Source organism: Monomorium pharaonis, chromosome 5 (assembly GCF_013373865.1).
Source record: "Monomorium pharaonis isolate MP-MQ-018 chromosome 5, ASM1337386v2, whole genome shotgun sequence".
NCBI classification, from domain to species: domain Eukaryota; kingdom Metazoa; phylum Arthropoda; class Insecta; order Hymenoptera; family Formicidae; genus Monomorium; species Monomorium pharaonis.
In genome coordinates, this window is record NC_050471.1 from 8493276 (window position 1) to 8520390 (window position 27115).

Below are 27115 nucleotides of genomic sequence, written 5' to 3' on the forward strand. Positions count from 1 at the left end.
TCGTATGGCTTTTAACCAATAAACTTGCAACTTTTCTGTTAGAGCGGGTATTTGCGCATACGTTTTCTTGCGAATGAATTCAAGAATCGAGCCCCTGGGGCTCTATTCTTGAATTCATTCGCAAGAGAAACGTATTCGCAAATTCTGATCTTACAGAAAAGTTGGAAATTTATTGGCTATCGTATGGCTATTAACCAATAAACTTACAACTTTCTGTTAGAGCGAGTATTTGCGTATACGTTTCTCTTGCGAATGACTTCAAGAATCGAGCCCCTGTTCTTTTTCGCAGCACTGCAACACTAGTCAACAAGTCAACACTAATGCAACAAATTAAGGTGAGATACGTACAACATATTTGTCTCACTTTAATTTATTGCTCTAGTGTAGCAACGAAATAAACAAGTCATGATTGGACTTTTATATGTGAAGATTTCTATTTTAATTAGCTTAAATTAGCACTCGTAATGAACGCAAAATCAAAATATAGAAAAAATTGCTTGCTCTTTGAAAAACTTGTAAACGTGAAATAATTGGCCTGTTCTTTTTAATTTGCACTACTGCACTAGTGCAACAGGTTAAAATAAGATAAATATTTGTTCTCATTCTAACTTACTGCATCAGTGCAGCAGTGTAGCGAAAAAGAACAAACCAAATGTAAAACTTGCTTCATCGCTGTGTATATATTTCATATTATAAATGTTTTTGTAAAATTTTATAACATTAAATTTAATGGTTACAGTTTTGCTGTATATAGAATTTCTTTTAATAAATTACATTTTCAAAAAATATGCATTTAAATAAAGCGTTTTAATGAAGCATTTATCTCATTTTTAAAAATAATTTAATAGTATTTTTTAATATTAATACCAATCATATTTTGAAATTTACACATAAAATTAAAAAGATTACATGTAATTTTCATATGAAAACGTTATTTTTTTATGACGTTCTTGCAATGCTTTAAACATATTTCTTCAAATTTCTTTTTTTTTCATACAGTAAATGCTTTGCACGTTTCATCAGTATCCTATTTGATTTAAGTTTCGCCTATTTCTAGTTGAATTGTATTATATCTAAGTTTGTAATTATCTTGTTACAGCTTCAGGCGTGTTTTTCTTTTCTTTTTACTTGTTCAGCTTTGAACGCTTCTTGTAAATTTAGAAGTGAACACTTTGTACACATACTTGGTAATTTTGTCCTAGTTTTCACCTGTTTGAAAAACTATAATTAATTAGTTATACTATTTATTTTTTAAAATAAACTATCATAATATACTTTCTCAAAATGTTAAAGTATATGTAATATTATTGAAGTCACTGAAGATTTTCTTATACTTAAAACTGTAAAAGTAAATTAACGCAAAAATGTTGCGACTCCATATATGTAGAAATGATGCCGAAAAATGTGTGTACAAAATGTTAAGAAATAATTAGAAATGATTAAATTTTTTCTCACAATTATGTCTCTTTACTAATGTTTTAATGTTTCTTTAAATCACGCAAATGTAATGCATAAACAAAATAATTAAAAGATACAATAAGTTATTTTTGCTGATTTTTTACGATACATATAAATTTGGAAAAAGCATATTAGCTTGCAAAAATACTTTATTTAAAAAAAATTTATTTGTAACAAATTTTAAGTTATTTTAAATTATTAATTAACTTTATGGTTTTGCTACTATATAATAAATCTTTAAATGTATCTTTAGAATAATTTTTTATTTATACAATCCTTTATTTCAATTTGCGATTGTATTTAATTTTACAAATAGGGTACTGGTGTGAACAGAAAAAGAAATGAGAAAATGAACTTATTTAAAAACGTACCTCAATACATAAATTTTATTAAGGTATACATATGTTGATTTATTGTTTTTTTCCTTTTTTTAATGATAATGTTACCCTATTTTTTAATCTGCTTATAGCGTAGATTGAGTTTCGTATGATACTCAATTGCCAAATCAATTCATTGGCCCTATTATAAAATAGAATAATGTACATATTTACATTATTTACAACAATGTTCGTTATGAATAAGTGTATGAATAGTTTAACTAAACAATTGCACATTTGGACGTCGATGTTGGTTGTAGGTGGGCTTCTCTAGCTACCTGAATACCCATCGCATATCAAATCTTTTTTTTTACGAATAAACTCAGTGAAAATAACAGAAGACTAAACGTGCGATTTATTAATATAAAAGATAAATTTGATTAATTTGATATAAACGATGGAGTCAATTATTGAAAATTATTGACGCATTTCTATTTCCATATACGAAAAATATTTTAACCCTTTGTGCTTGAATATTGCTTGCAATAGGAATACTATATGCAAAAGGTTGTGGTATTACAAAAAATATATCAGAATATATTGAATGTTTACAAAACGCGCGAATAATAAAGTATTTCAGGGAGAGATTTCTCGTTAATAAATTCAACGTCGATTTTCCTTTGTTAATAGATAATGATAAAATTTTAATAATGACTTATTAATAATAAAATAATAAAACCTTAAGTTTGTTGCTATTTTTTTCAGTTACAACATTGAGATGATCACTTCAGATAAAAAATACTATTAAACTAATTAGTACTGCTAATTGTATTTCAAATTTAATAAACGTTATTTTTATTCACAAGAGAAACATAAAATCAACAAATTTTCTTATTTTTTACTTCTTCACATATCGTAACTATTAATTGATAAAATCAATTATGAATATCGTTTAAATATTTGTTTCCAAGAAAATTTGACTTTGTGTTCGAAAAAAATCTATTCCTGAAATATTCACGTCCAGTTACGACATCAATAGTATTACATATTATTGCAAAGAATTTAATTTACTTCTCACAGATATTCTGACTTTCTGGTTTACCCCTACATTAAATATAGATTAGAGTTGTAAAACATCACATTTACAAATTCTTCCATATACAAAGTTATATGCACAATAATAAATTTTATCTGAATTGTGTGATGAACTCCATTTACGAGTGGGACCTTACTATGAAAACTGATTTTTGTTCATCAACCACACTTACTTTCACTTTCACTTCCACGCTGGCCCAAGAGTACATTGTATAACATTATATATCTATTTTAATAATTCACGTATTCACAATATAATGTATATATATATTTTTTTATATATACACACACGTACACAGGCATCCTTTTCTTACTTTATCACGTTCACATTTGCGATTGTTTTCAGCGTACGATTGTTCTTATCAATACATAACGCCGTAAGATTTCTAGAACTAGATGGATATTTTCTGTCAAAATTTAATTTTTCAAAGTGATATTTCTGCCAGTTATTCATCTTACATTAATTGTCAACAACTTGTAATCTTAGCTGAGCAGTGAATTTCAGAAATAACACAAGATAAAATTACTTCCATCATATATATCCCTGATACTATTGAAAAAGAAATACTTCAAGTACAAAGAGTTAATATTTTTTAAACAGACTCCATTGTGATATATATATATATATAATATACACATGCAATGTATTCTTTTGCACAATTCGCTGTACTAATGTCTTTAAATTTAAATTGTTATCGAAATATCCATAAATTTTTACATAATCATGTTTTTCTTACATTTGTTAGTCATTTCTGGTCGCTTTTTTTTAAATTAATAGTTAAAACTCGTTTTTTAAATAAATGATGATTTGATTTGTACAAAAGTCAATCAAACAATCGATAATACGTCGCTAACATATTTCAGCCAGCTTTATATCCTCTTCAATATTGCTCCCCTACATCAAAATAACAAACAGTCGTGAAATTTTAAACGTAAATCTGCACCTTTTGATTTCACAAGTGCGCTTATCTACTCAACCATATATCGACGCTACAAGACACTGGTCTGATTTTGCAAATGACATATGGTTTGATAGTACTCATATTTAAAAAGTACAATGAGTATCAGAAGAGAGTAAAACAACTGATTTTTATATTTTTTATGCCGTCGCAGCGCCAATGTAACAAATTCTCTAAAACCTATATCAGAAATAATACAATATAATGTTCTACATACATTATAATAAAAAGTTAATGTGATTTTAGACATACTGTAAATTTTTAAACTAAAACATTTAAAATCTGTTATTTTATATGTAACCAGATTTTTTAAACATGTATAAATAAGATTAATCATATAATGCATAATTATATAATTTAATTCCGTATGAAATTACTTTTTCATTGATTTTAAAATGTTCTTTTTTTATGGATTTACATTTTGGATTTACTCTGTAATAATATTGTATTAGTCACAGGTAAGATTAAATTATGCAAACTATTTGCAATGAAATTAAACTAAAATTGAGGAGTACAACTGTTTTGATTCATATTAGAGAGCAATATGTAAAGAACCAACACCGATCAGTCTTGAAATTATAGTAACCAATAATATATATATCGGTCTTATACACATTGCAAAATATATAAATATAGAAGAATAACAACTAAGATTTTCATAACTATTATGTAATAATCGATAGTTATAATATTATTTATATAGGCCCTTGCATAGAAAATTGATCGCAACTCAATACGAGTCATCCCATGCGTATATTGGGCTTACATTGGGTAAACAATGCACAGAAACTTGTAATATGTATATGCTTCTTGTGTAAAATAGATATTTGTAAAAAAGAAAATTCTTTACAATCATCGACACGTAAAGTGCTGTGTACCTTTGTAAATATTAATTGGATTAATTATCTGTATATAATAATTAATTACTATTAGTTGGCAAACGTGTTCTTTCATTGCGTAGCAAATTTTTTCTCCGCAAGAACTATTCGAGAAACTTTGTGACATGTATTATATGATAGTTAATCTTCATTAAAAATTTATATTATTAGCTTAGGTAATTGTAGTCTGAAGTCACTGGACCTACCAAATACGCAAACGTTTAAAACATACGCACGTATGACGTTATAAAATCCCAATCCCATATAATGAAGTTAATAAAGCTTGATAATAGGTATATATCATAGATAACAATTTTGATCTTTAGATATCTTCGCGGACTTACAAATTTTGCAAGAAAAGAAAGAGAGAACAGGACAAAAATAAATTTTAATAATTACGTAAATTCATGCATTTTTATAATAAAATTTTAAAAAACTTTAATATATAAATTTTATAAAATTTTTATTTCAACGCAATAAAAAATAACTATAATGTTGTAATAAATTGTTGGTAATTGAATTATAATATATATGTACATAACATATATAGCATGCTTTTTTTATAAGTTTTGAAATTACTATGGAACAAAGAAGTCTTTAGAACTTGCATGAATTTACTATCTTAAATATGCTTGGATATCTAAGGATTTGTCTTTTTAAGTTTCACGTTGAATTAAACTAAATCACATTTTAACATAATTTAAATATCTTATGCATACAAAAAATGGTATATTAATGAATTTCTTAGAAATAAAAAATACCCTCGTAGTCATTAACGAAAAAATAATATAACAGTTACTCAATAGCAATTTCATAAAAAAAATTAAAGGAGACTTTAAATAAAATAAAATTACTTGTCTAGAATTAAACCACACGGACGACAAAGTTAATAATGTCTCCGAATTATTTTACGTATGGCAAAATGCTTAAGTGTTACCATAAGACACTTTCGGATATATAAAAAATTCATGTACCTTTATAGTATTAATAATATTAAAAATGTACGGCATGTATATAACGTAGTATGTATTCTTCGTATATACGAAATTGAATAAAAACCCTTAACAGTAGACCCAGTGCTTTAGACTCAGCACTCGAATACCGTTACGGTGACTCAACTGTCTTCATTGTCATCGGCGCGTATACGCGTACAGCCGTACATATTCGTTAAATATATTTTCTTCTATCGCGCGTGTGTGAACGCGTTTCTCCGATCGAGTACAATGAAACATTGACTTGCCGTTATCTGTACGTCGATCGGCGCTAAATAATCTTAACTAAATTTCGTAGTACCGACGGTAATTGTAGCTATAATTTAGATTAGGGACAGTGAATCGCTAACCAGTTAGCACGACTGTCCCTCATAGAATTCAGACTGGACCGAGTTCGAAAACCGGTTCAAAACTAGGATTAACCCTTTTGTTAAAAACTTTGACGAGTTCAGTTTCTAACGCGAAACAACGTCCACTGCGTGGGCGTCAAACTCGAAACTTGTTACGATATTATATCCCAATACCCAATCAAAGTGTAAAAGCATATAGTTCCAGTTTCCTGAGAACTGTGTACGCTGTAAATCTCATTATAAGTACAGCGCGGGCGATTGCGCCGAGTCCCGACTGCGGGCGCAATGAGAGCGCCAAAGTGAACGTAGCAGATTGAGCGAACATTCAATTCTCGGTATTTACAGGCTCGCGCGCATGATGAATTCGCACGTGCTTGTTGTGATTGGACTTGGTGCCGCTGGACTTTCCGCATATGTGACACGTGTACGGTCGCGCACCCGAGTGCACTCGCAGATGCTCCTTGAGATAGTACGAGCGGTGGAAGGTCTTGTTGCAAACGTCGCACGTGTAGGCTTTGTTCTCTTCGTGCTCTTTCACGTGCCGCAGGCAGTTGTACTTGCGGATGAACTGCGCACCGCAGTAATTGCACGTGTACGGCCGCACATTTCGGTGGGAATTCATGTGCGCCGTGTAGTCGCTGTGACGATAGAACGCCGCGCTGCACTGATTACATTTGAACGGCTTGGTGCTGCGCGCCGCGTGCGTCCACTTGTGCAGTTGCAGGTTCCATTTGGTGCTAAACGCCTTGGAGCAGACCTGGCACTCGTATGGTCGCTCGCCGTTATGCACACGCATGTGCACCGCAAGCGACGATCGCAGATAGATACACTTGCAGATCGGGCACTCGACGTTCTCACTTTCGCGCTGAGCATCAGGAACAAATCGACGGTTGTGAGCGCGACGCATGTGACGTGTTAGGCTGGCCATATGAATAAATCGTTCGTTACAATAAGTGCAAGCCTTGGGTTTCTCGTCATGCGTCTCTTTGTGCCAGGCAAGCTTCTTTTTCGTGTGGAATACCTCGCCGCAGTGGCATATGTAATCTTTGAGTTTTTTCTTAATGTTCAAATGATGCCTGTTCTTGTGCTGGGTTAGATTCGAGTATCGGCGGAAGGTCTCATTGCACAGGCTGCACCGAACGGGTGCGTTGCCAGTGTGGCCGTTCGTGTGCTCCTCCAGTTTCTGCTTAGTGAGGAACGCCTTGTCGCACACAGTACACGGGAACGGTTTGATGCCCAGGTGACGCTTCATGTGAAGTTTAAAGTTTTGCTTGCGATAGAAATACTTGCCGCACTGTCCGCACTCTAACGGATGTATCTTTAGGTGTGCATTAAACAGGAACACTGACGGGAACTCTTCGTTGCATATCTGGCACTTAGCGGTTTCGCGTAAGCGCTTGTTCACTTCGGCGAGATGCATGCGCCGGTGATGCGCTTGTAAAGATTTCTCGCTGTTGAATCGCTGACTGCATATCGTGCAGACCACCTCGATGTTCGACGGTATCACCAAATTCTCGCCAATTTTCTGGTCGGTCTCAGCCTTCGTCAAGCCATCCGAGCCAGGCTGCGACGGTGGCTGCAGCTGATGCAGAAGCGGCTGCTGATGATGGTACATGTGCTGTTGCATGTGTATACTCGGCATAAATATGTCATCGAACATATTCATACGACTATCCAGCAACTTGATGTCCTTCACCTCTGGCTGATCTAACTGGTCTCTACTGCTACTGGGCATCGCGTCCTTGTGCACCGTTGTGCTGTGAACTCTACGCTCCTTTGGACAATCAAACACTTCGCTACAGTGGGAACATTTGAATGTTCGTTTGGTCGGTGTTTTTCGGTCCCGATCCAAAAACAAGCTCGAAGTAAAATGCGTGGCCAATGATCTGCTATCTAACAACGGCCCGCTGATCTCGTTGTCGGATCCTTCCGATTCCTCCCAGCTTTCTCGTGCCAACAGATCGTAAGAAGTGGACATGCGCGAAGATTCTTGACCCATGTACAACTGCACAACAAAAACGCATCTTAAAAACACGGAAACGCATTATACAAAGAATGTAATGCTGATCAATATATACATAACATAGATATTTATCAGTAATATTTTTAAGAAAGTTAAAAAGATTTGGAATTGACAAAAAAATTGGTAAATTTTAATTTATTAATATGGGCATAGAATATGGAAATAGAAATAAATATAAAATTCTTTTGTGTGAGTTATTTATTATATATTAATAATAAAAGACTAATTGCAAAATTATGAATAATATATGAATAATAATATATAAAGCTGCTGCAGTCTAATCCATTGGTGTAGTGTAAATTTGTGATTGTACAGATGATAATTCAAGAATAAATAGATATTAAAATCTTTTTTTATTAAAGAGCATTAAGTTTCTTACATAACTATATACATTCAACTTTATATTTTTTATTTACATTTTATATTAATAAAAAGCACTTTAATTTTTTGCATTTCCACTGCCATTTTATTAATTTTTACTTGATTTTTCTCAATTATAATTTATACACTACAGTGAGAAACTTTCGAAATATAATTTCCAAATATGCATTTGGCTCAATTAAATATATCAACCACAATCTTTGCAAAACCACAATTACACCGTACAATGGTTCAATCTTTACATAAATTATATTAATGTTTTGTAACTTTAAAAATAAATTTCTAATTGTAATAAATAGCATAAATAATTTATACACAAAAAGATTTTGCGTACTTAATTTATTTCTATATTAATAAATCAAAACTTATTGAATTTTTACCATTTCAAATCTTCCTATCCTTCTTAAATGGACCAAATACTTCCTGTTTTATTCGACTCAAAATATAGTTTCTTTTCTCACTATTATTTTATCTAAAAACATTTTCTCTAACATTTAATGACTTTATCTGTTGAGACTTGTTTTCTATAATGTTTTCTAAAAATTGTTTTTTTTTTATTGATCGAAATGATATAATCGTAAATTTAAAATAGAACAGCAAGGTAAACTTGCATAAATTTTGACTTACAATCACGGATACATTTAATTTTTATATAATTAATTTTTGTGTGTGTGTGTGTGTGTGTACACACACACACACACACACACACACACACACACGTTTGTTACGTTGCTACAATATAACGCGCGCGTTATATTGTAGCAACGTAACAAAATAAAATTTTATTAATTTTTCAGTATAATATTTTATTATTATACTATAGTATAAACATGACAAAACATTTTAATATATATTTATGCCATGATAACAATCATGACAATTTCAACAAATTCATAATTTCGTAATTTTAATTTCATAATTTCGTAGTATAATTTTGTATTTCGTAGTTATTTTATAAGAATAATATAACAAAATGTTTAACAGTATTATTCATTTTAATAATTGGCTTTGAAATATATACAAAGAATAATTTTATCATAATAAATTAATAATTGTGAAAAATTAATTTAATAATTAATATCTTGATAATATTCAATAAATCTTTTAATCAAATATATATTTATATCATAAAATGAACAGATAAATAAAAAAATGTTTAATATGTTGTCTTTTATCACACTTTAGCAAAATCTACTGCATTATAAATACCAGTTTATGCAATGAATTAGTGAATACAAAAAATGATAATTGCAAATATTCTTAATTAATCTTTTAATCATAAAAAAATTAATGTATTATATTTTTTATTGAACATTAGAAAAATCTACGGATGCAATTACGAATCAAAATGTTTATGCAATATCTTCGTAAATAAAAAAAAAGATTGCAAATACCGCACGCGTGCGAGTTGCATCATAAATGATACAAAGATGGGAATAAAAAACTGCACGTGCATACAATGAATTTAAACATCGTATCACGTATATGAAAACGTCGCGACTTAATTAAGTTACAAACCTGCCACGCGGACTGTTCCGTGCAACCATTGCTCTCCTGCTCCGACAATTCGCCCCTGGGCGGCATAGTCTCGTCGGCACGCATATTAATACTCTTCACTTCCTCGTCGATACCTATTGCACCCTCGCTACTCGCCATAGATTGCTGGCTGGTCGCGCTCACCGCCTTCTGGGACGAGTCACTTATAAACGTACTAGGAACTAATATTTGCAGTCCGTCGAACTCAAAGACGTTCATCGGCCCGGCATGAGCGTCCTCGTTTATGTTGAGCAGTTCCATCGATTGCTTCGGCATCAGCGACTTGGCCGACGTGGAGTGAAAGTTCCTGGATTCGGTCGTGCTGCTGGTCGTGGGATTTATCGACTCGGATAGATTCAGAAGGTTCTGGTGTGTCGTCTTGGTGCTCGTCGTGATGGAGTACGACTCGTGCATCAAGACGGACGACGGTTGCGAGTGTATTACGGGGAACGAACTGATGTGTTCGGTTATCACTGACTGATGGTACGCCGCGTAGTTGCTGCTGCTGCTAGATTGCTCCTGAATCTTGGCGACCGCGCTCTCGCACACCGCCATCTGTGCTCCACCTACGTTCTCCTGATGATGACGCTGATGATCAGTCTTGATTTTCTCCTCCTCTTCCTCCTCCTCCTCTTCTTCTTCCTCATCCTCCTCCTCTACCTGAGAACAATCGATCGGATCCTTCTCCGCAATGCCGTCCTTACTATCCTCGTCGTCGTCGTGGGTTGCCACACTGTCGCTGTCCACGTGATGAAACGAGTGCATGGACGTAGTTGGCGAGCAGGGTTTGCTGAGATCCTTCCTGACTCTGAGCACGGAAATCCCGCTGATCGTGGACAATGGCGTGTGCGATCGGACGCCGCCGCCGCCGCCACAGTCCGCAAAGGGCGTGTGCGGACTGGGAATCTCGTCGATCTCCATGTCCGCCTCGTCGAAGTTGTCCTCCTCGTCGATCTTCTCGTCCTCGTCCACGTCCTCGTCCTCCTCGTCATCGTCGTCCTCGTCGTCGTCCTCGTCGTCGTCATGCATGGCCGACGAAGCCGTGGCGAAATCACCGGCGCCGCGGAGATCCTCGCATGACCCGTGCTCCGACCGCGAGCACGTGCTGTAACGACGCTGCTGCGCGACCCTCGCCGCTGCGCGGCTTCTTCTCCTCGCCACCGGGGACGCAGGTGCTGAAAGACTATACTTGTAATTATCCGTGTGAAAGGTTCTCTCCAATCTCTCCAGCGCCTCGTTGATCTTCGAGCAGTCCATGTCTTTGTATGACGACGACGATGACGACGAGCCGTCGCCGCACGATTTCCCCAGCATTCCGCCCAGTTCCTCGTCGGCCGGCACGTAATCGTTCTCCTGCTCCTGTATGTCGGGCAGTATGTGGTCCTTTTCGTGGGAGCCCGGAATCGTGACCACCGTGTCGTGAATCACACTCTCTTCTCTGTCCAGCGTCATGATGCCACCACCGCTTTTCTCCTTTTCCTCTTCCTCCTCTTCCTCCTCTCTCAATCTTTCCCGATCGTCGCTCTCCTTCTGCGAAAGCGAGGCATTATTGAGTTCCGTCTCCATTATCGTGATCAAATTCTCCAGTTTCTCCACAGAATTCAGCTCAGAGGGTTGAACCGAGTCCTTCAACGTCGCGTCCATCGCAATCAAATCCCGTGGCAAGCTGACGTTGTTGCTGCTGCTGCTGCGACTCGCGGGTCTTTCGTCGGTCATCATTTCCATCGATTCGACGCAGCCCGTGGAATCGACTGCATCGGCCGTCCCGCAGTTGTGTATCTTCCCGGATATGCTCATATATGTTTCCTCCTGCTGTGTAAACTGTTGCTCCGATTGTTCGTACGTGACGGTTTTGCAGTGCAGGTGGTCTACGGCCGAGACTATGTCGCTCGACGGTTCTTCCTCTTCCTCCATTACATCCGGCAACACGCTCTCCACCTTGTTGTCAACGCTGTCTATGGCGCAGGCGATCGTAATGGATCTGGGAATGGCATTGTAGTGCGCGTCGTGGTGCTGTTGCATCGTGCCTCCGCCACCGCCGCCGTCACCAGGAGGCGTGGAGGAGCAGCTTCGCGTGCTCTGCTGCTGTTGTGCTGCTCCTCGGTGATCGATAGACAGCAACGCACCATTATCACCTCCTTCTTCTCTCGCTCTGACAATGGACGCGGCGGTCTCGCTCGGCGACAGCACGGATGGCGACGCCGAAAGGCTCACGGAATCTGGCGTGATAACCTGGCTGGCCTCGGGCTCCGCGGGATCCGGCAGGATCTCCGGTAGGATCTGTTTCGGCTCTGGACTATTTACAGGGACTGTCAGGGTCCTAACGTTGCTACTCTCACATCCTCCGGTGGCTCCCATGGTGACCACTGGTGGTCGAGTGACCCTCGTCGTCGCCGTCGCCCCAGGAATAGCTGCAACCGGTGAGATCATTTGGACGGTGGGTATTTGCTGTTGGTACATACCGTATGGATTGTACAGCATCTGCATCATCTGATTGGCCTGCGGCGCCATCGCGGCGTACTGCGGTATCATCATGGTCCCATTGTTGACAAATTGCTGATAACTGAACGAGGTGAACTGTGGTGGTGGATGCATCATGGTGCTTATGGGTGGGCACTCGAAGATGGGTCCTACGGGATATGGGGAGGGTGCAGAGATGTGCGTGTTCTGCGAGACCTGGGAGGATGTAGCCTGGGGCGCAGCCTGGATCGAGGTAGGGGTGGTCTGAAGCGTGGCCTGCGACTGCAACGATAATGGTAGCGACGTTCCCACCGACGCTGGTAGAGCCTGCTGCTGCTGCTGTTGCGTTTGCAACGAGGAGGTGCTGGCTTTGATGAGAGCATCTATAACCTGTTCCTTGGGATGAGTGTCCAGATGCTTCTGCAGACTGATGCCCTCACGCAGGTACAGAGTACACACGGGACAGGCCACGGCCCCGCCGACAGGCGTTCCCGCACCGTTGAGCTCCATCGTTTACCTACGACCGGCGGTACTGATTTTCGCAAACACGATACAAGCGAAACCTACGACGACCTAGAGCGGAAGAACGTTCCACACGATCTATGACGTAGCCGACGACGTAGCGATGAGCGGACCTTCTCGTACGCAGGCATTCGCTTCTTCAAGACCGATCGCAATCGTGTGTTCGCCCGTGTATGTGTGTGTATGTGTATCGTGTGTACGTATGCGGTGTGTACGCGTTCTTTCTCTCTCTTTCCCTTTCGCTCGCGCTCTCTCTTTCTCTCTCTCTGCCCGTTCTGGCCACGCTCTTCTCTCTTCGTGTTTTTGAAACGGAACAATCGTCGCCGGGGCGGCCGTCTCGCGTCACATCTCGTCGCCCATCGGTCCGCGGCACGCGGTCGCGCACGCACACGGCACAGCTGCACACCACCGCTGTGCCCCAAAAATATCGACGTCCATGGCTGTCCCTGTAACGCCTGACAGCCGTACGCGCGCGGTGCTGCCGTGTGTCCTCCGTGTGTGGTGTATGCGGTGTGTGCCGCGAGACAACAGCGACGGTGGCGGCGGCGGCGGCGGTGGCAGCGGCGGCGGCGGCACTGGCTCGCCGCCACCAGACAAATCGATATCCTGTTAAATCGCCAGCCAGCCAGCCACCAGCCTCCCCAGCCTGCCTCTGCCTGCGCTTATTAAATTACACCTGCCTGCACGCGGCGCGGTCGACGCACGACGGATGGACGGACGCGTGTGCTTGGGGACGACACGACACGACGCGGTGCGGCGCGGTGGCGGCGGCGGCGGCGGCGGCGGCAGCGACGGCGACGACGACGATGACGACGACGATCCGAGCACACGTCGCAGCACTCGCGCACGCACACGGCTAGCCCCACAGCACGGCAATTATCGCGACGGCATGTCTCCTTCCTTCCTGTTCCTCCCCTTTGACGGCACCACGGTCCCGGCCCCCCAAAACACAACAGAAAACAGCGACGGGGCGATGATGATTCCGCCTGGGAATGGGAGCGACAAGAGAGCCACCCGTGGGGGGCTACGTGGGGGTGGCGTGTGGCGCCCCCTGGCGCCTTGCCACCCACGGCGTTCAAGCGAGATTACGCGTGTGACACCTGTTCCCCCCCCCCCCTCCTCACTCGTTAGTATCGACGAATCCGCGCATGCTCGACGAAGTGCCGCTTTCATCGAACTTAACTAGCGCCGCGCAACGTGCAATGCCAATTTTATGCGTTTAAAGGCGCTAGCACCGCATCGCCGATCGAGTGGCGCCAATTTTAAAAAATTCAATTTTAAGTTAGAATTATAGAGCGATTAAAATTAAAATTTGAGGTTTTAATTGTTCCAATTTATTACCTATATTATTTATTTTTATTTATTTAGAAAAAAGATAAAAATACATATATGTTTACACTTAAAAGTAGGCGAAAAACCCATTTTTCTTAAATAGAACTTAAAATATATGCGTTTATAATCAAATAAATATTACAAATATTTAAATTATTAAGCTGATTAAATTTGTAAATTGCAAACTGCAAAACTAAAACTGATCATATTATTTTATTTTTTGTTTATTTTTTTAACTCATAATTTATTTATGTAAATATAAAATACTTTAAATTAATCATTAATTTTTAAACAAAAATAATACGTTGTTAAGGAGAAAATTTCCAATATTTTTAGTTAAAACCTTAATATTATTCATATAATATAATTTTTTAATTTAAACCTATTTATAAATTAATATTTGAAATAAAAAATTATTTAAATTATTATTTTAAAATTTTTCTGTTTGACAACAATAAAGTATAATTTGCAGAAAATAGATAAGGAAAACGAAATAATACAATAAATTTTAAGTTTTGCAGTTGGCTATTCTTAAATTTAATTAAAGGGATATACATGCATGCATTAGCTACAATTAATTGTTAAATCGCGTTCTGTGTACGAGCCATTAAATTAATTACATTATAGATTAGATTAAGCGAAAGCTTTCGATTGCGAAATCGCATATTCTTTACTATAGTTTCTTTACAATACTATAGAAATAAATCATGATAATTTCGAAAAAAAAGAAAAAAAATTAAGTACAAAAAGTTTAAAAATAAAATAAACATGTAAAAATGTGTTAATAAAAAATAACAAAAATATCCATACATGCGATATGTTTGCGATATGGAAGCTACTCGAATAATCAAATCACATTAGTTTGCTCTTTGCAGTTAATTTCTTGTAGCTTCTAAAATTTCTTATTTTTCCCTTTCATTTTTTTTCAGCGTTTGTATTTTATTTCAAGTGTAAATAGTATTTACACTTGTAGCGACAAGGAACAGATTGATACGGACACACACACGAGTTTACCAGTCATATAATTCGTCATGACCACAGACATTAATATTATAACCATGACGAAGTGAATAGCTGTCATCCCCCTCTTTCTCGTGCTTTCCCCTGATATATTCATTATTTATTGTATTATCCTATATGCTGTTAAGTGTGAGAAAATCGACACACTGTAACTCGAGGGGTTAGCTTGTAGCAGCGTTACGTTGCAGTTTCGTGCTCCTTTTTTACGTTACGCTCGAGCGAAAAGATTTCTTTTTTCTCTCTCTTTTTCGTACAAATACATTTAATCCGATGATGTTTACACTGCGCGTCGTGAGTGCTGCGTGCCACATCGTATAACCTCCAAAGCAGTGCGTGACAACAATTTTTATCGTGTTCTTTATAGATTTTCTCCGTTTTACAAAGCTATGGCGGGATGTTACGACAAGCTGTCGTGGACGGGTGAGTTTTGCCATTTATGACAGCGTAATGTATTACCGTCAGATTATTTAATTCTAAAATAAACATCAATACTAACGTTGCGTTCTAAAAATTATGAATGGTACGTAGCGTTGGACATATGCTTTACAAAATTTGTAATATTTAACTAAATAGATTTTTAAAATAAAGTTTTTATATTAAGAGGTAATTTAATCTAATTTTGCAAAAAGTTTAGCTAATTATTGTTGAATAAATTTTATATTGTTAGCATGTCTCTAATTTGTTTTTTGATATATTGTTGCATGTATTTTATTTGGTTTAAATATTTTAATATTTTTTTTTATTTATTAATTTATAATTATATTATAATTTATATTATAATACTTTAAAGCATAAAATAAAATAAAAATGTAAAACTCAATAATTTGCTAAAATCAAACATATACTATTTTTGTAAATTTATTAAAATTAATGGTATTGCATTTAGAACCCTTATATGTTTCTGATGATAACTCTTTGTGATTTTGTTATATAGAAGTGCGAGATTTATTGAGAACTTGGAGAGAAGATTCTGAGCGCCGAAGTAAAGATGTAGTAGACTTTTGGGAAAATACATTGATGGGAAAGATTGATCGTTTAGGCAATGAAAGTATAGTCACTCAATATTTATTTTTTTATTTAAAACTTCCTTAAAAATTATATGTATATTATAAATGTTTAATATTTTATCTTTTATTATTTAGAGTATCTGGTTCTGGAACAAGTATGTGTAGCTGCATTGGACTGTTATCGATTACCATTAGCTGAATACTGCATTAAAATTTTAATGCGTGCATTTCCTGGCAGTTTACGCGTTCACAAATACCATGCTATGCATTTAGAAGCATTAGAAATGTAATAATTTTATTAATAACTTATTATATATGTATAAATGTATAGTAATATTTATTCTGATGTTTGATTGACATTGTTTTCTAGGTACGATGAGGCAATGGAAGTTTTGGATTCTATTATAAAAAGAGATGAGACCAATGCAGCACCAAGAAAACGTCGTGTTGCCATTTTAAAAGCTCGTGGACGTATTCCAGAAGCAATTAAAGAGCTTACAGAGTATCTGAAAAGGTTAGTGATACATATTTTTTTCATACTTCTAAATACAAATGTTTCAAAATTTTATAAAATTATATAAAGTTTATAAATTTAAATTAAAATATAAATTATTCATCATATTAAATTTAAATAATTTACATATTTAGATTTATGAGTGATCAAGAAGCATGGCACGAGCTGTGTGACTTATATTTACAAGAACAGGAATATTCTAAAGCAGCTTATTGCATGGAAGAACTTATATTGCATAATCCACACAGTCATTTAATTTATCAAAGATATGCGGAAATAAAATATTCTCAGGTAGTATATGTATCCACCTTTGACTATGTAAGTATGGACTGCTAGCAGCCTATTTTCCCCATTAGAGCAAGTGAGGTATCTTCTGTATCTAACATGACAACAATCTGCAGCGCTACCAAATACCAAAAACCCAGGAGTTTTAAACAATTTTAAATGCCACGAGGTTATGTTCAGCACAGCTATAGAGATCTATCATATGTAAGTGAGTATCGTCGAGCATAACGTCACAGTATAGGTATGTGTGTGTTTGTGTGTGTGTACACACACACACACACACACACACACACACACACACAATTGATAGCGTCATACATTAGTTCACCATTTTCTTGTTTGGTATCTTGTAGTGCTGCAAATGTTGACTATGGGCTGCTAGCAGTCCATACTTAAATAGTCAAAGGTATCCACAGTTTTGACATTTTTATGATGCTAATATATGCTACTCATAGTAATTTACCTAGATTAGCATAAAAAGTCTAATATTTGATTATTAAATTAATATACATATTAGATATTTTTAAATATTTGTAAAAAGTTTATAAATTTAGATATTTTTTAATGTAAAAAACTCATGTAAATTATACTTTATTCTTTAGGGTGGATTTGATAACATGGAACTAGCAAAAGCTTACTTTTGCCAAGCTGCGAAATTAAATCCAAATAATATTAGAGCTCTATATGGTTTGTTATTAGTAAGTTTCATTATTACATTATAATGCTACATAGCAATTATAAAAAGTTTTGACATTCTTACGAACATTTATCTAATTTCAGACAACAAATAATATTGCGACATCACCTAAATGCCCTTCATCCAAGAAAAAAGAAGCAATGAAACTAAGTGAGTGGGCTAGTAAACAAATTGAGAAACAATATGAAAGTAAAGTTTCAAATGAAGATATTAAAAACGTAGAACGTCTACTAGGACAATTGCAACTTGAAGCTTAGGTATTATGTTGTTTAACTATATTCTTATATTTTAATTTTTTAAGAAAAACATACGCGCGCTCAAATAATATATGTTTGAAGATATTGTAATAACGATTTCCAAAGAATCTACTGTAAATGTGAGGAATTTTAAATACGTTTTGTAATGGTGTACGGTTAAAAAGAAGTAACAAAATCTAATCAAAATAATTTAATTTAATTAGTATTGTTTCTTACTAATTTTCGTTATATAACGTATGTACATTACGGTTTAGGAAATTTTATCTTGTTTCAGGTAATTTTACCAATGTCCATGTACAATTGTATATGTTGATACATTAGTTAATTCATCTATTAGTATCGTCGAGTTTCAAATGCACAATACGTAAATATCTGCTGAATATACATTCGTATTTCTATACATTATTGTATATTGTATTAAGTAAATGATGATAATTATTAATCCTTTGTAATTGTGATCACTTGCAATTCTCTGTAACTCTGTTTAATATCATCGTTATTACATTGTTAATTATTATCGGTTATATTATACATATTTATGCAATAAAAAATGGCGTTGGATAGAAAGGATATATCATGTGTGCAAAAAATATCATTTATTTCTAAATCTTTGCAATATTTAGCTTTGTTTCCATATCAACTTTTAAAACTACTTTGTACATAATAAACAAGAATTGCAAAATCAGATAGCCACACTTTGTCAATATTTTTAAATAATTATATATACTCGCAATAAGAGAAAGATATATAAAAGTGAAAAAAAGGTCTAGAATGTCTGCTTTTTTAATATAATACTGTTTTAAAAAATATTACAATCATCTTTCAGTAACTTCTTTGTTACTACGTTCCCATTCATCTCGTCTCTTCACTCTTTCCGCAGCTTTCCTCGTTCGTTTTTCCTTCCTAGTTTCCTCACGTAATGCAAAATATTTCTCACGGAAGTCAGTTAAATTCATGATAACACTCTTGTCTGTTGCCTGCCGTCAAACATATTGATTAAAAAAACATATACTTTATATAAAACATATAATTTAATCATATCAATGAAATGCAAACTAACAGAAAATGAAAGTAAAACTCGATTTTAATTTCGAAAAGAAGAAATTTTTATATATGTATAAAAAATTCTATTCTATATCTTTATACTTTGAAATTCTTTATAGATGTGATGCAAAACTAGGTAAGAGTATACTTTTGTTACAATTTATGAATATGTACCTCTGGTTCTTTAACTTTCTTATAAGTTAATAATCTTCTGCTAGTGTAGTTGCTTAATATTTGTTCAGAATTGGCTATTAGCTTCAAGCAAGAATGTGCTGGTAATTGGTCTTCTGTATATTGATCTCTATAAATCAAATTTGACAACTTTGTCTATCAGTTTGTAGATATTTAACAACTGGTTAATAATTTTTAAAACTATAATAATTCTTTACATATTAAATAAGTGTAAATATATACCTAAACAATGGATACCAACAGACCAGTCTACCCTGAAGTTTCAAATGTCTTGCAGAAAAGCACAACAAATCTCTATATATTTGATTTAGCCCATAAACAATTTTTGAAGGAATGTGAGAAGTTGCTTGATGTTCCTCTATCACTGGATTAATTTTCATAGTACCTATACGTTCTGTAGCCTCCCTTATACCGTAAGGTGCTGCAAGACATTTTTTTCTTTTTTTAATATTAAATTCGCATCATAAAATCAAATTTTACTCCTAAATCTTATTGAATGATCTATTCACACAATAATTTATATTTTAAGATTTTTTATGCAATATTTATACTCACGATCTGTTATAATAGCATCTATTCGGAAATTTGCCCGCCACAGTGGATATGAAAAATCTGCTACCACAACATCAAGATAATGAGAACTCATTCCATATTGCTGCATATTCGCTGCGATACTCTCATCTTTTTCCCTTGTCTTGATACAATTATATATTTATTAATTCAATACAATCATTCAACGATTTATTTGTATTATTTTGTACATGTGTTTTTCGGCACCTTCTTTCATGTTAGATCACAACACTTCTGAGTTAACTTATAAATTATTTTTATAAATATAAAAATATTCCTCAATTGTGTAAAGTATTGAATATTTGAATATTTTATTTAAAAAATTGTATATAAATGTTACAATTAACATTTATTATAACGCTTTCTTAGGTTTCAAAGAAATGTGCTGAATCATTTGTCTTGAATCGCGTGTTGGGGGTTAATTTAATATTGTATAGAAATTTCATGTGCGAGAGAAACAATAATTAAACTCTCTTTAGCAATACCTTCTGCGATATCCGTGTAGGTCTGGTACGGCCGTGAAGCATTAAAAAATCAATATCTGTTCCAAACGTATATCCTCCAAATTGAGATGCAGCAATTAACAAAGAACCTGTCCCCACAAACGGATCGAAAACTAGATCCCCATTTCTAATTTGTGCCTGATTTGCCATTATCAGCGACAGCTGAGGATCCATTGATGTATTTCCTATAAATTTCCTAGTTTTTAGTGACAACTTTTGAATTAACTCTCTCTGACCATCGGCAATCTATAATAAAATGATATTACAGCCTATAAACATTTTATGTATAATTGCATTACTCACCCATCTTCCAAAGAAGTATTCATGAGGTTCCTTAGGAATGTTATTGGGATTAAGTCCATAATATTCTATATAGTACAGAGTAATATCCGGATTTTTCAATTTAACTGATCCTTCAAGGGGTAGATAACTGAAAGACTACTCCCCCACAATATTGGATTAAATTTAGGTGTATTTAAGTGTATTAAATAAATAATTGTATTTTATTGCAATTTTAGGATTAATATACATCAAATCACATAACTGAGAAATATCTACTTACTTCAATTTTATTTATCTTCTCACGTTGCGAAAAATGTTTACAAAAAGTCTCCACCACAATTTTAAATGATTTTTTCTTATCTCTTGTCATAGCCTCTGAATTTTTAACCGAGTAAGATTTTAAGGAACTATGTAAGTCTTCATTTCGTTTACCTTGTCCCCAAAGTTCCAAACAGAAGCGCAACGAGACTGCCCTACTGGCAACTTGATGCACTGCACTTTCGTTAGGTAAATCTACAATCCAATAAGGCTAAAAAAAAATTGATAAATTTATCTTGTTCATACCATACATTATTTGTTTCTATATACTAACAATTTAAATCTTATAAAAATTGATATATCTTTATATTTTTTTGTATAAGTTGCATATTGAATTATGTGTGTGTGTGGGTGTGTGGGTGTTAAAGTACCGTTAAAGTACAATGTTTGTATTATTATAATAGCATCTTAAATCATCAGCATCTTTCTCATTTGCATTTAAATTATGTCACAACTATTGTTAGCTCACAAAATATAAGTAGCAAAAAAAAAAATTTTGTAAAGAAATCTTTTAAATCTATTCCAATATAAAGAATAAATATATAAGCTGAAAAAGTGTTACATATTATTGTAAGTACTTAATAACATTCATACTTCCTTACATGTTCCTTTGGTTTCATTATTGCACATGGATTAATGTTAAACATGTCAAATATAGATTCTATTTCCTGAAAAATAGAATAAATATAAAACCAATATTCAATTTTGTATATAAAATACATATTTATAAAAACCATCAAACATTGAAACAAATTACAAAAAAATTAGAAATAAATTTTCTTCAAATGTAATACAACATTTTTACATACAAATATAAAAAATACATTACATCTACAATAAAAACAAAAATTAAATTACATTTCTTTTCCAATATAAAATTTACTAAAGCAAAAATATTGTAATTTATTTCACTATAACTAAATATAAATATTCTTTACGAATAAAAAATAAAAAAATAAAAATTTATATTTTTTGAAAATACAGAATGTAAATTTAAAAAAATTTGGCACACAATATACTGAATACAGTAATATTTTTAATATTACTTTATAATACATAATCATTAAAATTTGATAAGAAAGTACTTACGGCTAATCGAAAGTCCACGTGTTCATGAGCAAACCAAAAGAGATATCTTTTCAATTGATTGCTCATTTGTAAGATCACTTAATATTGTAAATTGTTATATCAAATACCGTGTTAAACGGAACTTCAAACGAAACGTGTTATTGTTGATAGTAACCTAACCTTAAATCAACCGATCAGATGTTTAGGCGGTGACTATAAATTTCATAAGATTAGAAAGTTCAATATTCTGGTTGCATGATTGGTGAATTACTGTAGAAATACACTGTTTATAGTGATGCGTTCTTTCAGTATCCTTTAATACGAAACACGAGGGAGAGAGATGGACATCTCCTCGAGAAAAGTAATTGGTCTGTTCTTTCTAGCTGCACTGTTACACTGGTGCAATAAGTTAGAATGAGAAAAAATATACTTGTCTTACTTTAACTTATTGCACCGGTGCAACAGTGCAGCTAGAAAGAACAGACCACATGTATCGATTGACCAACACGTGATTTGTAGGTTATCCCTAGCGTTCCTGTAAGGGATACCATCGCACGTTCGTAAACATTATAACTATCTGTTTGTTAAGGCGATTTTTGGCGCTCGTTTGGTACATGCATCAAAGCGTACTAAACTGTACTAGAACCAATAACATATAAGTAAAGTTTTATCTTATTGGTACAGTTTGGTACATGTACTAAACATCGCCAAAAATCACCTTTAATTACCAGAAATTTACAAATGACTGGTCCTTTATGATATAATTTCCAAAGTGTACTTCCAAAGAATGCTACGAGTACTTCAGAGACAAATCTTACGAAATGCCAGGAAATTGAACACATGGTCGCCCCTTGCCACGGCATTTAATTCTACTGTCAAAGATGAGAGTCACCCGGCAAGTATGTCAGAGAAAGAAGTGGTAAGTCTCGAAAAATTCTAATTTAATTGCGATTTAATTTTTTAACTCTAAATTTTCTGGAGCTGACAATGGGTCTGTTGAATCTGCCAATTATAAAGCTTGAATTATTGTTATTAAAATAAACTTATATTTATTCTTTTTTTATATGAGTTATGCCATTTTGTTTCCTTGAAATTAAATTAGTGCCTTTCAGTCAAAATAAATGATTTTTTCAGAGCCAGCATCAGTAACTGGCATACATTTTAATGTTACTTTTAAAGGTTTAAAAGTTTTTTTTATAAAACAAATTTATTAAAATTAAAATAAAAAATAAGCTCAGTATTTGTCAAAATGAGTATCAAGTTGATATGACTTTTTAATTAATATTTCAATTAAAACATAATAGAACTTTTCCTAATTTTATACTGCATTAACAAATTATATTTTGCATTATATCTTACTAATTAAAATTGTCTTCAAGGGATTGTTTTGCATACCAGAGTTAAAAACTGAAAATGGCTTTGTTATATTGAAAAATTGTGTGTTGGCTGAAGTCAATGTTCTCATCGAGGAAGCAACGAGCAAGAATAGAAAGAGAAAAATGGTAGAGATATTTGATGAATTGTCCAATACGCTATGTAAAGTAGCTGATATGGCAGAGTTTATTAGGATTGCTCATCCTGATCAACGATATGTTCGAGCTGCTGAAGACGCTTGTATAACTATTAGTGGTGTAGTTGAAAAGTGAGTTTACTTTTGAATGTTGAGGAAAACAAGTTGTTTTAATTATTTCTATATTATATTTATATCAAGCATTTAATTGCTATGTTGCAGTTTAGAAATTATATTTTTTATCTTTTATGTTATTATATCACATTAATTTTTATTATTACATTATAATAATTATTGATTTTGATATATTATGAATTTTTCTAAAATTTATATTTATAATATATTCATAATATAACAAAATATAACAAAAAATTCATAACAATAAATAAATTAAATTAGTGTCAGTCAAAATAAATTAAATGAATTTCACAGAGCCACTGTCAGTAACTATGGTATAGATTTTACTATCACTTTTAAAGGTTTAAAAACGAGTTATACACACACACACACACACACAACTCTTACACTCAATAAAAAAAATTAAAGTGACATAATGTTATATAATAAAAAATGTAACATTTTAAAGACATTATTGAATTATCAAAATTGATTTGCAGACTGTGGTACTATGTTTATAAATTGAATATATATTTTGTAGACTAAACACACATCGTGAGTTATACGATTCGCTAAAACAAGTGACAAGTAATGGTGATATTCAAGCAACGTCTGATATAGATGATCATGTAGCCAAATTATTTCTGTTTGATTTTGAGCAATGTGGTATACATTTGCCGGAAAGACAGAGAAGAAGAGTGGTGGAGCTAAACGATTATATCTTGCAAGTAAATATTTTTCAATGATATTCTAATTGTCAGATCCATAAATGTGCTGTTCCTTAGGTTGGTCAAAAGTTTATGGCTGGTGCCGTTGCCCCAAAAACAGTTAACGCCGATGTGTTACCTGACATTATTAGGCAGTAGTAAGTGCGTTAATTTAAGTGATTTTTTCGTCATTTAACTAAATTCTACTGTTTTGTTTAAAACTTTTCAAAGGTGTAAGCTTTAGAAAAGTACCTCGTTGATATCGGATACATTTCACAGTTTTATAACGGAGAATGGTCAGATATTAGTGCAAGGATTTTACACAGACTCTTCTAACACCGCTGTTCGCGAAGCAGCGTATAAATTATTTTTATTCCCGGATAAGGAGCAAGAATATTTGTTGCATGAACTCTTGCACTCTAGGCATCTATTGGCAGAATCATGTGGATTTGTGTCGTACGCACACAGGTGATTTCGGAGTACTATTTTTTGAACAAAAACAAGAGTATTTGTAATTGTAAATTTATTATTATAGAGCTGTAAAAGGGAGTACGGTAAAATCGCCGGATGTCGTAAAGGAATTTCTCAATATATTAAACGACAATTTGCAGCCTAAAGCGTTACAAGATTTTCAAGAGATGCAAAAGATGAAAAATGCTGAATCACGAATAAAACAAGTTTGTATCTATCTATAATCGTACGATATTTATTATAATATGATACTATTTATGTGTATTCCATTTATGTTATTCTATTCATGTAATTATGTGAAATATAAAGCAATTACAGTTTTTAATTCTGATATGTCTTCTATTTCACCAAAATTATTTCTCTTTTTATTAAACAGAAATTGATGCCATGGGATACTCCTTATTTCATGGCAAAGGCGAAGAAAGCTTGGTTAAATACTTCTACCACCGAATTTACTCCATACTTTTCTCTTGGTGCTTGTATGGAGGGTTTAAATTTCCTTACACAATCATTGTACAAAGTTAAGCTCGAATCTGTCCCAGTTTTATCTGGAGAAGTATGGGCAACTAATGTTCACAAATTAGCTGTAATAGATCAAGAGGAAGGAATCTTGGGTTACATCTACTGCGATTTCTACGAAAGAGCAGGAAAGCCTAATCAAGACTGCCACTTTACGATCCAAGGTGGAAAGCAGCTTTCAGATGGCTCTTATCAGGTATAAATTATATTTAAAAAAATATATACATATATGTATATGTATATATATATATATATATATATATATATATATATAAAATTATTTTTTTCAAGAATGTGTAGATATAAATTCTTATATTTTCTATTCATATTTTTGTATAATTACATGAAATTATAACAATCTTATAGTGGCGTTATCATTAATTTTAGATTCCCATTGTTGTACTTATGCTATCTTTGCCGCATCCACGTTGGTCAAATCCATGTTTATTGAGTCCGTCATCCGTAGACAATTTGTTTCACGAAATGGGACACGCGTTACACTCTATGCTCGGTCGAACGAAATATCAGCATGTTACCGGTACTAGATGCAGCACAGATTTTGCGGAAGTGCCAAGTATATTAATGGAATATTTTGCGAGTGATCCTAGGGTAAATATCCAATAATATAATGTGGCATGAATTACTGCAATGTCTGAAATTATAAGCTTGCTGCTATTACACAATGTTTTAATTCATCTTCGCAATCATAGGTTGTATCGAAGTTTGCAAAGCATTTCCAAACTCAAGAACCGATGCCAGAAAACTTATTGCACAAACTATGCGCTTCGAAGAACATCTTTTATGCCTCCGAATTACAGAATCAAGTCTTTTATAGTATGTTGGATCAAGTGTATCATAGTGGTAAGCTAACGAAATCTACCACTGAGATTTTAGAAGATGTACAAAAGGAATATTACGGCCTTCCATACGTGAAAAACACAGTATGTATTTTCATTAGTTCTACATTAATTTTGGATCATAAAATTGCGCATTTACAAAAAAATAGCTATAACAGAAGTTTTAAAATTCTTATGATTTATTTGCGAAAAGGATTTAATTTATTTTATTAATTGTTTCACAAAATATTTTTTATTTTTATATAAAATATGTAAAAATTTATCTGTGAAAACATAAATTAAATATTTGGCCAAATAATTAAACAATTTTGCAATATATGGAATTAAGTTTCGATTTTTATATGCATATTTTTTAATACTACAATTAATCTTTCCATTTTATTTATAGGCATGGCAATTAAGATTCTCTCATTTAGTCGGCTACGGTGCAAAATATTATTCTTATCTAATATCTCGTGCAATTGCTGCATGGATTTGGCAAACCTACTTTCACAGTGATCCTTTCTGTCGATCATCAGGCAATCGTTATAGAAAAGAATGCTTGGCGCACGGAGGTGGTAAACCAGCATCACTGTTAGTGTCGGATTTCTTAAATAAGGAAGCTAACGCTGTTACGTTTGCAAAATCGTTAATTAATGAGGTTGACATGAAAAATATACGTATGCAAACAATAAAGTAGTCCAACAATGTAAATTTTCTTTGTACAGTTATGGAGTAGATGTATGTTCATATATGAATATTTACAGCCTTGTTACACATTTCCTGCAATAAAATACATTCTTATAAGAAAAAGAGGGTATTGAAATATATTGCTCACTTCTAAAAAATTAAATATGGAGAATATTTTATTTTTAATGATAATTTTAATTTTTTA

At 34.0% G+C, this 27115-nt stretch overlaps 4 protein-coding genes across 6 annotated transcripts; 2 read left to right on the plus strand and 2 right to left on the minus strand.

The window, feature by feature from the left end:
* Positions 1-1819: 1819 nt before the first annotated feature.
* LOC105836093 lies at positions 1820-14586 on the minus strand. Its single transcript, XM_012679890.3, has 2 exons — positions 9972-14586; positions 1820-8054 (listed from the first exon to the last, which is right to left on the minus strand). Exons 1-2 carry the CDS (start codon positions 12957-12959, stop codon positions 6375-6377), a joined length of 4668 nt encoding a protein of 1555 aa, XP_012535344.1. The 5' UTR covers positions 12960-14586; the 3' UTR covers positions 1820-6374.
* A 707-nt stretch (positions 14587-15293) lies between these two features.
* On the plus strand, positions 15294-18653 carry LOC105840577 (ER membrane protein complex subunit 2). Its single transcript, XM_012687545.3, has 8 exons — positions 15294-15743; positions 16258-16371; positions 16466-16616; positions 16701-16844; positions 16979-17135; positions 17732-17827; positions 17910-18083; positions 18358-18653. Exons 1-7 carry the CDS (start codon positions 15710-15712, stop codon positions 18081-18083), a joined length of 870 nt encoding a protein of 289 aa, XP_012542999.1. The 5' UTR covers positions 15294-15709; the 3' UTR covers positions 18358-18653.
* Positions 18654-18664: 11 nt separating this feature from the next.
* LOC105840564 (tRNA (guanine(10)-N2)-methyltransferase homolog) lies at positions 18665-22350 on the minus strand. Of its 2 annotated transcripts, none has more exons than XM_012687526.3 (9): positions 22082-22350; positions 21595-21660; positions 20955-21203; positions 20696-20830; positions 20375-20638; positions 19875-20013; positions 19542-19740; positions 19302-19428; positions 18665-19060 (listed from the first exon to the last, which is right to left on the minus strand). In XM_012687526.3, exons 1-9 carry the CDS (start codon positions 22145-22147, stop codon positions 18899-18901), a joined length of 1407 nt encoding a protein of 468 aa, XP_012542980.1. In that variant the 5' UTR covers positions 22148-22350; the 3' UTR covers positions 18665-18898. The 2 variants fall into 2 exon arrangements, with proteins under 2 accessions (XP_012542980.1, XP_012542986.1); XM_012687532.3 differs by having other exon boundaries at positions 21587-21660.
* A 137-nt stretch (positions 22351-22487) lies between these two features.
* Positions 22488-27033, plus strand: LOC105840584 (mitochondrial intermediate peptidase). Of its 2 annotated transcripts, XM_036286764.1 has the most exons (11): positions 22488-22616; positions 22834-22979; positions 23440-23702; positions 24229-24415; positions 24473-24552; positions 24674-24862; positions 24930-25071; positions 25242-25580; positions 25772-25993; positions 26095-26325; positions 26630-27033. In XM_036286764.1, the coding sequence occupies exons 2-11, from the start codon at positions 22848-22850 to the stop codon at positions 26918-26920; spliced, it is 2076 nt and encodes a 691-aa protein (XP_036142657.1). In that variant the 5' UTR covers positions 22488-22616; positions 22834-22847; the 3' UTR covers positions 26921-27033. The 2 variants fall into 2 exon arrangements, with proteins under 2 accessions (XP_036142657.1, XP_012543009.1); XM_012687555.3 differs by lacking the exon at positions 22488-22616 and having other exon boundaries at positions 22623-22979.
* The last annotated feature ends 82 nt before the right edge of the window (positions 27034-27115 follow it).